Below are 14,682 nucleotides of genomic sequence, written 5' to 3'. Positions count from 1 at the left end.
GACACAGCAACTACAGCGAGGCAGACCGATATTCTGTGAGCTGCTCTTCCCTAGAGAAATCTGCAGATATTTGTGGCCACTGCTAGGGATCTTAGCCATCTTACAGGGCTAGAGAAACAGAAAATAGGGTATAACTGCCAAGGCAGCAAGGGTTTGAGGTGGCCAGCATAATGATGAGAGTGGAGTCACAGAGAAGTGAGTCAGACACTAGATAATTTTGTCCCCTGGAGGGAGTTGCTGAAAATCTCAAACTATGCCAGAGGCAAGCAAAGAAAGCAATGGCGTGTTTACCAGTCACACAGTGCTGTGTAAAAGTTTTAAAGATGACTTATGAATCTCCATTATAATCCCTCCACAACAGTGCCCTAGAAATGGGCTACTTACTATATGGACTATTTTGGGTGTATTAAAAAAAAGTATATGAATTAGTGGTTTCCAGTCTTTCTCAAAGATATGAACATATTCTAACAAAACGTGTCTGAAAATGTTCGCACAAACTTTGAATCCCTAAAACTCAACCCAATGAGAAGAAGCTATACAGGCATGTAATCCAACCCCTGAGGCAACAGACCAAAGGAAATAAGCACATTCAGTCATCATTCTTCCAAGGCTTTAAGAAGAAAGCAATCAGATACTCAGCCATCCAACTTAAGGAACTCTGTGGAGCTGAAAAGAGGAAGTAATCAGTAATGATCCTTTATATGACCTTACTTGAGGCTTTCTTGGGAGCTAGATGAGGACCTGTCTGATTGTGGAAGAGATGCTACACTGCCAGAACTCTTTAAGTAAGTCTGAAGACTCTTCTGATAAGACGGCTCGAGGGAATTATACAGTGTTTCAGCTTCACCGGGGAAGTGGTTTCTAAGACCCATATATGTCCTGTAAAACAAACAACAAAATTTAAGGTTTTTTACTAAAAAAACAAAAACACCTTAAAGAAATAACTTTGCATGATTACACATTAACCGTAAAATGTGTACATTCAAGAAAAGCAAAAGTTTTTAACCCCAAAGGTTTTAATACAGCCACAATGTGCCAAGTGAATACTTTCTAAATTAAACAAGTTTTTGGAGGAAGACAACAGGCTTTTGAGAAAAGGAATCTCAGTTCAAAATCTGACTATAATCCTTACAATTTGGGTGGCCTTGTGCAAACTTCCAGATCTCCAAACTTCAGTTGCCAAAGGAGATAGCACCTTCATTGGATCATTTTAAGGATTAAAAAAGAACATATACCTACTGCCCTACAAAGTATCAGGTACGTAACAAATGTTCAGTAAATTAGATATTTTTATTCACAACAAAAGTGAATATGTTATGATGTAATACGAATACTGATGGATATATAAACAACAAGGCTGAGTGAACTGATAAGACAACCAGTACAGGTTTAATGGAGAAAAATCAATCTCCACTTGACTAAAGAGCTGATCAAATACAATACTTGGGACACTTTCAATATTTTCATTCTCCCAGCATAATGTCTGTCGAAGAAAAGACCAAAGTATGTTTAAACCACCACAAAAATACGTTATAGACTTACTTTCTTGCCTCCACTCTGGCCTCAGCATCAGCATCATGAATTCCCTTCTTAATAGTTTCAACCAAGACAGCTGCATGTCTATAAAATAAAGTACCTTTGGGATCATGTATAAAACTATCTATTTCACCACAAACGATACTGCCTATATACTGTATATCACACAGCAATCACAAATGGGCAAGGGGGAGAAAAAAGGCAACTAGCATATAATAATGAATCTAAGATTGCAAGATTTCCTAATAATCTGCCCCACTAATTTTATTCATGTATGGTTTCCTTCTGACAAGTCAAACATTATAAACCTGAACATAATTATTTTTATATGGAATCCAGACAAATAGTACTAACATTTTAAATTTTTCATGAATTAAAGAAAATCTTGTGTGTGGTTCCTCACTAACCTACCAGTGTAGAAATGTGCTAGCAGTACAATCAGTTACTAACCAGACTGAATAGCAGCTGCCACAAAAGAACTTAAAGAAAACTTGGAATTATATCATGCCTGCAGTAAACAACATATTCTATTTTTTAAAAATGGGATGTGAATAAATTTAATGCTTTCCATAAGAATGGAAAATCAGCAATGTATTCAACATAAATACATGTGTATCCCAAGCTTCACATGTGAAACAAATGAGAAATACAGCCATACAGATAGCCAGTGACTGACTCGCTGCCCTTATTTTCCTCTTTTTCGCTGCAGAGCTTCATTAAACACTGCCCAGGATATACACGGCCAATGACACCTGACAGCTGGTGTGGAGAAATCTGCCAACAGATCTCTCTCACGTTTTTGATCTCTTTCCTCTGAAAAGAAGTGCCTTTCTTCTATCCTAAATCATTCATTACTTGATTAATTGCACCTTGAGAAACCTATCTTACATGACTAGAAATACATTTTAAACTACCTGCCCAATTTAACCTGGAATTTCTTATAAAACCTGGAATCTCTTGCCCAATTTAACCTGGAATTTCTTGCCCATTCACCTAAGAGACCCTCATTCACCCCACAAAGAAGAAAATCACAGCTACGATGAGTAAGAGGAGCACCTCAGCTTTAAAGGAAAATCAGTACAAATAACTTTTAAAGGAAAATGGGAAATAATGCAAATCCAATACCATCAATTTCTAAAGAACTGATGACAAAGGGGAGGGGAGAGTGGTGGAAGAGGAAGAGTCGATGCATACCTTTCCAATGAGTGAGTCTGCCACTCCTGTAATAATAAATCTAAAAATTCAAATGAACGCCTGAAAAATAAAAATAAACTATTAACTAAATGTTGCAACATTAATACTCAGTTATATAATTTTACAACTAAATGTTAATTAATACTTTCTTCTATAATACAGCGTTTTGTCTTCTGAATTAAAGTATAAGACATATTTTTAGATATTTTTACTATCAAATACTTAAATTTTTTTAAGACTCCAACTATTCCTATGCTTAATAGTTCAAAAAGACCTTAATTTTAACTTGAAAATGTTTTTCAAATATAAAATTTAATTTAATTTAAAAGATACTTATCAAACACCTACTATGCACTAGAAATTGAAGATACACAATGGTGACCAAGAAAGCTATGATGTCAACTCAAACACTACATACAAAACAACAAATTAATCCTTACCCTCTCAATCTACTCGTGGAGTCCGTATGGTACAGATCAGGAAATAACACGGAGGTTAAACTAATTTGCCCGTAGTGACAGAGTGGGACTTAAACCCTGACATTTGAAGCAGTTGCTATCACCTCCCTCATCCAAATCCAATAATCACGTCTCAATTCTGTCTGAAGTCTCTTGAATTTACTCAATAAAATCTTCAATCTTCCTCTCAATTATCACAAATACAGCTCCAGTTTTCCACCCCATCTCTTACATGAGATGTAAGAAGTCCTACTTAATTAAACCAATGCTTTTCATTGTCCCTTTTTAATCACTGTTCACTGCTGGAATAAAAACTAGGATGGATGACATTACTTCTCACCAAAAACCGCTGATCAAACAATATCAGAATTTCTCTTCCAGTCATTCAAAGCCCTCCATATCCTGACTTCTATCTATCCCCTTTCCCTCCACAGTCAGCCTCTTTTCCTACTGAAACCTCCCATTTATCACACCTTCTGGGCTCAGTGGCCTGTCCAATGGCTCTGCAGCCTGCAGCATAGCTTTCCATCTCTGCCTACACCTCACTTCCTTTACAGGTATTGAAATACTCCCCATCTTCAGGATAATTCTATGATGCATTTCTTGACTTCCTCTTCTCTGTAACATCCCTAATTTTCCAATTACCATTTTATTCAGTGTAAGACAGTGACTGGTAAATCTTTTCTGTAGAGGGCCTGAGAGTAAATATTTCAGGCAGCAAATATTTTAGGCTTTGAGAACAACACAGTCTCTCATTTTTTTTTTTCCCACCTTTTTAACCACCTTTCAAAAATGTTAAGTTACAGTTTTAGCTTGTGCCTGTACAAAACTAGACTGTTGGACAGATCTGCCCAATGGACTGTTATTTGCTGACCCTGACATAAGAGAGAGGTAATTAAACAACTGTCCCCAAATTCCAAATCACAGGTAACAATGATGTCTTATTTTCCCGAACATTCTAAGTACTTAAATAAACATATTTATCAAACAAAAGAGGGGAAAGAGTTTTTTACAATTTCCTGAAATATCCAATACACAAATCTTGTTTTTTGTCTTTAACACTAATGGTGCTAGTGGTGATACCAGTGATATCAAAGACTGTAGAAATAATGAGACAGACACTGACAGACTAACATGATTGTATACTCTGTGCCAAACACTATGTTCATGTCTTCTAGTGTCCTTCTCATTTAACCTCACAACTCTATGGGGTCCACATCATTAGACCCACTAACATACACAGACATGAGGTTTAGGGCAATTAAATGACTGCCCAAGGCAGGACAGTCAATCAAAGTTGTAGGATTCTAGGTGAGGGCTGACTCTAGACTCCAAACTCTCTGAAAACCAAAGAAATAGTGGCCCAAATAAACCAAAATGTGGGAGATCCGGGTTTGATCCCTGGGTTTGGAAGGTCCCCGGGTGAAGGGAACGGCTACCCATTGCAGTATTCTGGCCTGGAGAATTCCATGGAGAAGTCCATGGGGTCGCAAAAAGTCAGAAATGACTGAGCGACTTTCAGACACACTTTAATACGAAAAGGCCAAGAAATGTGGATAGTCATAATAAGCACTTTGTTCCTTTTTGCCTTACATTAAGTTAAAAAACTTTAATAAGGTTTCTAGAAGGCAAGAAATTGATGACAACTAATTTTTGTACCCAACTAAGAATCAGACATAATGCAATATTCAACATAAAGCTATACTAAGTTTTTTCAAAACTTACCTCCTTACAGGAACTGATTTCGATGTGCAATTGCTTGTTATTAAAGGTATAAGTCTGGGTACATGAGTATGCTGAAAAAGACAGTTTAGAAGAGGTTGAGAAATACCGTGTACCTTACATAATCTCTTCCTTTACTTGCTTTGCATTCAAGTATTTAGCTATATTAGAAAAGAACAAAAATAACCATAAAATCAGATTTTGAAAGAAATTAAGACCAGTCAAAAGGTTTTCCCAAATTAAATAGTAACGATACAATTTCAGAAGGGCAGATGTGGTTGTAATATTAAATAATAAGGACAAGTTAACTGATAACTACAGACAACTGTTAGGACAGTGTACTTTGGGGGGAACCAGACACATACTGGTCTTATTTTTTGATGTACCATGGCTACTGCTGGAGAGCACAGTATTGCTATGTCATCAAAGCAGGTTATCAGAGTGAATCTGCGTAATTATCAAGAATGCACTTTGAAACGGTGATTTTAACTGAACTTTCATCCTGGCTGAACCACAGCTCTCTAGAATTCAGGTATATAATCTTCTGATTTCTATTAGTAATTCTTACATTCTTCTTTGGTGAGAGTGTTTGTGTGTTAGTCGCTCAGTTGTGTCTGACTCTTTGCGACCCCATGGACTGTAGCCCGGCAGGCTACCCTGTTACTGGGATCCTCCAGGCAAGAATAGTGGAGTGGATTGCCATTCCCTTCTCCAGGGGATCGTCCTGACTCAAGGATCGAACCTGGGTCTTCTGTATTACAGATTCTTTACCACCTGAGCCACCTCTTCTTTAGTAAAGCAAACACTAAGAAGTTCACAAGAGACGTTAAAATAAAACAGTAACCTAAGGATACATATTTGATGCTTTAAATCTCCTATTTTTCTTTTGAGCTGATGGTACAGGCTGGGTTACCTAGGAAGCAGGCTGTGAGATGGAGTTCAGCCTTTTTAATATTAAGCAGTGCTTTTGGAATCAACACTGGTGGAAGTGAGAAGGAAGCAAGACTAGGCAAAGGAAGAAATCAATCTGTGATATAGCCCAAGGACCTCTTTACCCAAAGTCACTGGGGAGCTCTGGAAGATAGTCTCAAAATGGCCTAAGATGGCCAAACTCTACTCTTCCACGTCAATCAGTTTACTGGATATGGGCCATAACTAGGAAAGGGCAAGACTCCAGGAAAGGCAGATCTCTACAAGCTTCGCAGGCTTTGAAGAGGCTGCAGCTAAAGGCTGTCAGCCCACAGAGCCTCCGTACTTGGGAGGAAACAAGTCTCAGAGTGAAGGAAAGAGTGAGTGGCCACAACTAACTCAACCAACACAGAGGGAACACTGTTTTCACCTCTGACAGAGGGAAGCCACCCACAGACGTGAAGTTGTTCAAGATGAGGATAATGCAACACAGTGCTGGTCTGCATGTTATTCAACTGCTATATCCAGTATGGAAGGGCTCTGTGGACTTGCTCCCCTAGCACGAGGGACCAGTTTTGTGGATGACAAGTTTCCCATGAACAGGTTGGGGGTGCGGGGGGGGAGGGCAACAGGGGGTGGGGTGGTGATGGTTTTGGAATGATTCGAGTGCATTACATTTTTCATGTACTTTATTTCTATTAGAGCATCCAGAAGAACTCATCCCTGAACATTACTGAGGAGTTAAAAGAAAGCCCAAAGGGACTCCCTAGCCATAGTATACTACATAGCAGGTCTCACCTACCTTCCTCCTCCTCTCTCTCATGATCTCAAAATCCTACTGCTGCTGATTAACTCTTAAACAACACAGTGGCAGAGATGGGGCTAGAGACTAACCTATTGCTACACCATATTCAGGGGAGCTATTCCAAAGGAAAATAAGTGATCCTCACAATTACAGATGATGCATTCAAACAAATACTAAATCAGAACAACTTAGAAGCAGGCCCCTGGGAAACAAACAAAAATATAGAAAACAGGAAATAATGTAAAACAACAACAACCTGATCCGTATTTTCTGTGAGATGATGGGACATGTTATTGTCTCAATAACATGAGACAAACTCATGAAAAACAGGCAATCTGAAAATAATACATGAAGTATAAACAAACCTAAAAATGGCAAATTGGGTACTGTCAAGTAAGGAGAATTTAAAGGATTTTTCCTGAGAACATATACAACTGAAAGACAGGAAACAAACAGAAGCAATAAATAAATGATACATGAAAACTAACATAAATTTGAACAAACTTCATTTTAGTCAGAAATCTTGCTCCTCTGTGTAAAGACAGCACAAATGAAAGATGCTGTGAGGGAACTCCTAACAGAGAGACTCTCCTACAAAGCTTCCTAAGGCAGCAGTGGTGCTGTTTTTAAATAAAAGAATCAAACAACATCTCACTATAAAAACAACAGAGTGAAGAAAACAATTCTTTGTGAAAAGGACATAATTCTGAGAGAAAAGAAATGTGAACCTGAAGTCCAATTTTTGAATTCTTGTATAATGGCAAAGCAAAGCCATTTAGAAATATGAAAAAATAAATATCTATGAAAACTGAGAACACAGTGCTGCTGCTGCTGCTAAGTCACTTCACCCGTGTCCGACTCTATGCGACCCCAGAGACGGCAGCCCACGAGGCTCCCCCGTCCCTGGGATTCTCCAGGCAAGAACACTGGAGTGGGTTGCCATTTCCTTCTCCAATGCATGAAAGTGAAAAGTGAAAGTGAAGTCGCTCAGTCATGTCCGACCCTCAGCGACCCCATGGACTGCAGCCTACCACGCTTCTCCGTCCATGGGATTTTCCAGGCAGGAGTACTGGAGTGGGGTGCCATTGCCTTCTTTAAAGAACACACTAAGATCAAGCAAATATTTTTAATGGGAAGAGTCCTAATAAACACTGGGCAGGAATAAAAGCAGAAAAAAAAAAAAACCCACCATAGTCAACTTTAGTTGCTCGAAATTAATTCAGTGGTTAAGGGGAAAACAATGACACAAATAAGATAAAAATATATACTTCTTATTTTTTTTTTTAATATATACTTTCCAAAAGGCTGGGGAAGTAAAAGAGAATTTATTCTTGACACTGACAAAGAACAAGAAATTTTTAAGAAAATAAGATTTAAAAAAAAAATAAGACCATAAAGAACTAGAATAATATGAACAAACTAGATTTAGAAATGAATAAAGCACTCTATAAATGAATTCCATATTTCACAAATACTAAAAGACTACCTATCTAAATATATGATGTACTCGGATATTAACAAAATTCAGGTTATTCAATGAAAAAGAAATTGTACCATCAAATTCTCTGATCAGAATGTCATGAAATTACAAAATGATAAGAATGACAAAAGAACCATCTGAAAATGCAGACAATATCCTTATGTAATTCAATAAGAAAGTTGAAATGGAAATTACAAACGACTGAGAAATATAAAATAGAGTGTGGTAAATCTAAATCGCTGGATGCTGCTAATGCCAAACTCAGAACACAACATTATGATAAGAAAGTCTTATGTGATTAAATAATAAAAACTATGACAAAGTGAGAATATACCACAAAAATCTAGGGGAAAAAAAGAAGTAAGCCACAGCAAGTCAAATAAAGTAATTAAGAAACATAAATATAGAAATTAAACAACTAGAAAAAAATAAAAGAACCCCATGGGTACCAATGTAACAAATTTGAAGCTTATAAAAAATCTCTTAACAATACCTCTAGCAAGTATTTTCCTTTTTTTTTTTTAAAAAAAGAACATATAATAATATAATACAAAATGGTAATATAACCCTGGTAGAAGAAACTTTTCTTAAATTAACAGTATACAACTTCATGTCAAGAGTCTTCTTAAGTATTAGCCAACTGCATCTAGCAGTATGATAATGTAAATGGCCAAGCAGAAATCATTTCATGAATGTACAATGGATAAATGAAGAGAGACAATCATTTCTAAAGGGATATCTGACAAGATTCCACATCTACTACTGATCAAAATTTAGCAAAATATAAATAGGAGGAAATTCTCAGACCTAATCCAGAATATCCAAAAATTCATCCCAGAGGTCATATTTAAAGCACTCCTATTAAACTCAGAGAAAAAAATAAAGATTTCAATCATTTCCACCAGTTTTGAACACTGTTATGAAGGTGCCAGATTTAGTGAAGCTTACAAAAATATTAAAACAGAAAGAAAAGGGACATTTTCTGAGATAGATTCATGGATTTCTTCACAGGCACAGATTTTACTGCTGAAAAACACCTGGTAACAGCAGCATTAGAGAGAGAGATCATTTACCAGGAGAGGACAAATTGATCAAAGAAACTGGAAAGGCATTTAAAAAACAGACCCATATATTTATGGAAATTTACTACAAGAAAACAGTGGTAGTTTAAGAAAAGACTGAACTATAATCTACTACACACCACGGGGTCAGCTGGTTTTGTATCTGGGGGAAAACAAAGTCAGATATCCATACTGTACACAAAAATAAAATTAAGTTAGATCTAAATCTAAGAAACAAAATCATAAAAGGTTTAAAAACTGACTATTTTTATAACTGAGAAATGGGGAAGGTTGTTTTAACTTTATATAACAAAACCCACAAAAATAGAATTGTCTCAAAACAAAAAAATATCAAATTTCTATATATATATCAAATGTAGCTTAAACAATATATGAAGAAATGACAAACTGGTAGAAAATATTTACAAATAAAATTAATATACAGTTGTCCTTCAGTGTCCACGGGGGTGGTTCTGGGACCCTGTGAGGATACCAAAATTCGGGGATATACAAATCCCTTACATAAAATGGTACAGTATATGCATAAAACCTACACTTTTTTTTCCTGTATACTTTGTCATCTCTAGATTAATTAGTTAATATAATGTAAATGATACACATATAGTTGTAATTATTATAAATGTTATAGAAACAGATGCCAGCAGAAGGCAAATCAAGTTTTGCTTCTTGAAACGCATTACAATTCTTTCCCCCGCAAATATTTCTGATTTGAGGTTGGTTGAATCCACAGATGCAGAACCCATGGATAAGGAGGACCAACTGTTCTAATAACACAGAAAAAAGGCCATAGAAAAAAACGCAAGGAAAAAATGCACAGAATATAAACTGGCAATCCTTAGAAAAACTATTAAAGGAAAAAAATACCTAATGTTTTCTAATAATCCAAGAAATGCAAAGTAGAATATGAAATAATATTCTTTAATTATTAAATTTTAAAACCTTTAAGATACTAATAATACACAGCGTAAGGTAAAGGACAGAGAAAAAGAATTTCACAAACTTCAAATATGGTGAGGACAGCTTAATATTATGCCCCTTAACTAAGACCTGACTTAGACATCAAAAATAATTAAACAAGGGAAGCTGCCTGAGTACATGAAGTTTAAAAAGCAAAGGTAAAAAAACATTTATACATATATATAAAATATAAATGCTACACTTACATTTTGTAGTAAATATAGTTTGTATAGGCACAAAATAGAGGTTTGGAAAAGTACATCCTGTATGGTTAGAGTGGTGAGTTGTAGAAGAGCAAAATTTAAAAATTTAAGTGGGGAAGTTTTACATTTTTAACTCTTCTTCTGCCACCTTTAAGAGGTGGATGATGAGAAATATTAAGAATTTGCTGTCATCTATTACCACTGCTTGTAACATTTTTACTGTTTAACATTTGTCTGTTACTACAGAAGCAGAAGATATTAAGAGGTGGCAAGAATACACAGAAGAACTGTACAAAAAAGATCTTCATGACCAAGATAATCATGATGGTGTGATCACTCACCTAGAGCCAGACATCCTGGAATGCAAAGTCAAGTGGGCCTTAGAAAGCATCACTACGAACAAAGCTAGTGGAGGTGATGGAATTCCAGTTGGGCTATTACAAATCCTGAAAGATGATGCTGTGAAACTGCTGCACTCAATATGCCAGCAAATTTGGAAAACTCAGCAGTGGCCACAGGACTGGAAAAGGTCAGTTTTCATTCCAATCCCAAAGAAAGGCAATGCCAAAGAATGTTCAAACTATCTATTGCAATATTGCACTCATCCCACATGCTAGTTAAGTAACGCTCAAAATTCTCCAACCTGGCTTCAGCAATATGTGAACCGTGAACTTCCTGATGCTCAAGCTGGTTTTAGAAAAGGCAGAGGAACCAGAGATCAAATTGCCAACATCTGCTGGATCATGGAAAAAGCAAGAGAGTTCCAGAAAAACACGTAATTTTGCTTCATGGACTATGCCAAAGCCTTTGACTGTGTGGATCACAATAAACTGTGGAAAATTCTGAAAGAGATGGGAATACCAGACCACCTGACCTGCCTCTTGAGAAACGTGTATGCAGGTCAGGAAGCAACAGTTAGAACTGGACATGGAACAACAGACTGGTTCCAAATAGGAAAAGGAGTACGTCAAGGCTGTATATTGTCACCCTGCTTATTTAACTTATATGCAGAGTACATCATAAGAAAGGCTGGGGGCTGGATGAAGCACAAGCTGGAATCAAGATTGCTAGGAGAAATATCAATAACCTCAGATATGCAGAGGACACCACCCTTATGGCAGAAAGTGAAGAGGAACTAAAAAGCCTCTTGATGAAAGTGAAAGAGGAGAGTGAGAAAGTTGACTTAAAACTCAACATTCAGAAAACGAAGATTATGGCATCTGGTCCCATCACTTCATGGGAAATAGATGGGGAAACAGTGGAAACAGTGTCAGACTTTATTTTTGGGGGCTCCAAAATCACTGCAGATGGTGACTGCAGCCATGAAATTAAAAGATGCTTACTCCTTGGAAGGAAAGTTATGACCAACCTAGATAGCATATTCAAAAGCAGAGACATTACTTTGCGAACAAAGGTTTGTCTAGTCAAGGCTATGGTTTTTCCAGTGGTCATGTATGGATGTGAGAGTTGGACTGTGAAGAAAGCTGAGCATCGAAGAATTGATGCTTTTGAACTGTGGTGTTAGAGAAGACTCTTGAGAGTCCCTTGGACTGCAAGGAGATCCAACCAGTCCATCCTAAAGGAGATCAGTTCTGGGTGTTCATTGGAAGGACTGATGCTGAAGCTGAAACTCCAGTACTTTGGCCACCTCATGCGAAGGGTTGACTCATTGTAAAAGACTCTGATGCTGGGAGGGATTGGGGGCAGGAGAAGAAGGGGACGACAGAGGATGAGATGGCTGGATGGCATCACCAATTTGATGCACGTGAGTGTTGGTGAACTCTGGGAGTTGGTGATGGACAGGGAGGCCTGGCGTGCTGCGATTCATGGGGTCGCAAAGAGTCGGACACGACTGAGTGAACTGAACTGACCTGACCTGTAACATGATTCACACACACACGCTCACACATGCACATGCGTATTGTGCCTATTATATTCTGTATACAAGCATCTTTACTTTGTGATCCTCTTTACTATTTAAATTTCATTAATACCTGTGTATTACTTTTATTATCAGAAAAATTACTCAAAAGTAATTTTTTTCTTGGGGTTTAAAAAAATTCCAATGATTTATTTAAGTACATTAAAAGAGAGAGAGAGAGACAGACAAATGGACAGGCAGACACACAGAGGAAGACAGGAAAAAAAAAAAAGAAAGGAAAAGAACCTACCCGAATTATGAATCTGATTGCTGCACATCCAGAAGTCGCCATGACTTTTGCACTATTGGGGACGAGATTAAAAAGTGTAGGTACAATGGCTTCAGCGCCATGATCAAACTTGTTTCCCAAAACTGTTGAAAGATGGCTATAAAGGAAGACAAAAAATGTTGTCTTAGAAAAATAGTTTAACATTAAATATAGGTAGGACCATGTAATTTTAAAATATTCTTTTACTGAATTAACCTAAAATCTTTATTTTAACCAGTTCTAAAATGGCAGAAAAACAAAAGAGAGAAAGGGAAGTGCAGATATTAAGTATTTCTTTCTTCTCCCTGACCTTTTACTGTCTAGTGCAGAGTTGACTTTGGCATTTTAAGCATCTCTCTGCAATAGAGAAGCCATTTGATCTCAGAATTTAAGCATGAACATGACAGGTAAAACACTCAGCTTTGACTGTCCTGATGTTTAGTCTTTATCCATCAGATATTTTCATTCTGATGCCCCAGTATCAATCTTATATTCAACATACTGTACAAACAAGTAAAATCTTACCCAAATCAGTATTCTGCTATTTGTATTAATGGTACCACTACTATTTCAGTCACAAATACTTCCTGACATGTTTGGTGTAGGATTTCAGAATTCTTGATTGAACACAGAACTCTACCATACAATGGTTACCAGCTTCCCTGGTAAACCGACAGTAAAGAATGGTGGTTCAGTCGGTAAAGAATCTGCGTGCAATGCAGGGTACTCGGGTTCAGTCCCTGGGTTGGGAAGTTCCTCTGAAGGAAATGGCAACCCATTCCAGTATTCTTGCCTGGGGAAAATTCCATGAACAGAGGAGCCTGGTGAGCTACAGTCCAGGGGGTCCCAAGGAGTTGGACACAACTGAACAACTAACACACATACATTGACTGGAGCTTCCCAGGTGGCGCCAGTGGTGAAGAGCCTGCCTGCCAATGCAGGAGACATAAGAGACGTAGCTTTGATCCCTGGGCAGGGAAAATCCTCTGGAGGAGTGCGTGGCAACCCACTCTAGTATTCTTGCCTGGAGAATCCCACAGACAGAGGAACCTGGCAGGCTACAGTCCATGGGATCGCACAGAGTTAGATATGACTGAAGTGACTTAGCGTGCACAGATGCACTGGTTAGTTGGGTGACTCTAAACAAATGTGTCTTCTCTTTCCAAATTTGCAGTTAAACAACTAATCCAGCCTAATTAATTTGATATGGTTTGCCGTCTATGGGGTCACACAGAGTTGGACACGACTGAAGTGACTTAGCAGCAGCAGCAGCAGTATGACTTTAGGTAAAACACTTATGAAGAATGCTGTAAATACTCACATTTCTACATACTTATACCTTATTTAGAATACAGTTGGCTCCGAAATATCAGATTCCTGATTCAAAGCAGTACTCAGACCTATTTACTAGTGTTCAGTTACACATTCAGTTTTCCCTTGTGAAACTCAGATGAGAAGCAGGGGAGGCCACCTGTGCCCTGATGTTGCTGTCCTCCTTTAAAGTGTGAGCCTTTTGTTCTGGTCAGCAGGTGATGTCCTTTGGAAGTAGCCTCATCTTTCCCAGCTTGTTAGGAGGGGTAGCCTGAGAGTACTCAGCTTCGAGTAGCCTGAGCAGTACGATTCCTACACAACAGCCTTTCTGGGGTCTCAAATGCATGCCCTGGGGGTTTGACAAGGTCTCTCCAGTCTGGTTCCTCAAAACTTGAACCTGTCCCAGCCCATGCAAGTTCTGGGAACTGTTGTTTACCTCATGGCTTCCAGCAGTAGGTCTTTCCTGTCCCCAGAGAGTTGTACGTTTCACATGCACAGATTAGTGTTCAACTGGACTCATGGATCCCCTATGCAGACTTCTATGGCTCTTTTTCTGTTATAGCTCTCTTCTCCCCAGTATTCTGCACTGAAAAGTTTAGCCACTTCAGCTTTCAGAACCTCCCATCTCTTGTTTCTTCTTCAACTGAGTAAGACTGTCTTGCTCTGCCTGGGTTCTCCCTCCCCCTCCACGGTTCAGAAATGCATCCAGGTCAAAACTGTGCTGATGGTACTGTTCAACTGATATGTTTCAAGAATTACAGTCCTGCTCTGTCTGCTGTCCATTATCTGTACACAGTTGTCTTATACATTTTCTTCAGTTTTCTGCAAGAGGGCTA

General features: G+C 38.0%; 1 protein-coding gene across 39 annotated transcripts in view; it reads right to left on the bottom strand.

The window, feature by feature from the left end:
* Window positions 1-14,682, bottom strand: part of CLASP2 (cytoplasmic linker associated protein 2) — a 174,887-nt gene that overhangs the window by 78,978 nt on the left and 81,227 nt on the right. For all 39 annotated transcript variants that reach the window (XM_027523035.1, XM_027523017.1, XM_027523024.1 and 36 more), the window contains 5 exons: window positions 12,518-12,653; window positions 4,914-4,984; window positions 2,731-2,790; window positions 1,543-1,620; window positions 712-879 (listed from right to left, as the gene is read on the bottom strand). In XM_027523035.1, coding sequence (XP_027378836.1) covers window positions 712-879; window positions 1,543-1,620; window positions 2,731-2,790; window positions 4,914-4,984; window positions 12,518-12,653 — 513 coding nt within the window. The remainder of the gene's footprint in view (window positions 1-711; window positions 880-1,542; window positions 1,621-2,730; window positions 2,791-4,913; window positions 4,985-12,517; window positions 12,654-14,682) is intronic.

Source organism: Bos indicus x Bos taurus, chromosome 22 (genome assembly GCF_003369695.1).
Source record: "Bos indicus x Bos taurus breed Angus x Brahman F1 hybrid chromosome 22, Bos_hybrid_MaternalHap_v2.0, whole genome shotgun sequence".
In the NCBI taxonomy this organism is placed as follows: Eukaryota; Metazoa; Chordata; class Mammalia; order Artiodactyla; family Bovidae; genus Bos; species Bos indicus x Bos taurus.
This window is presented reverse-complemented; position numbering and strand designations above follow the sequence as displayed.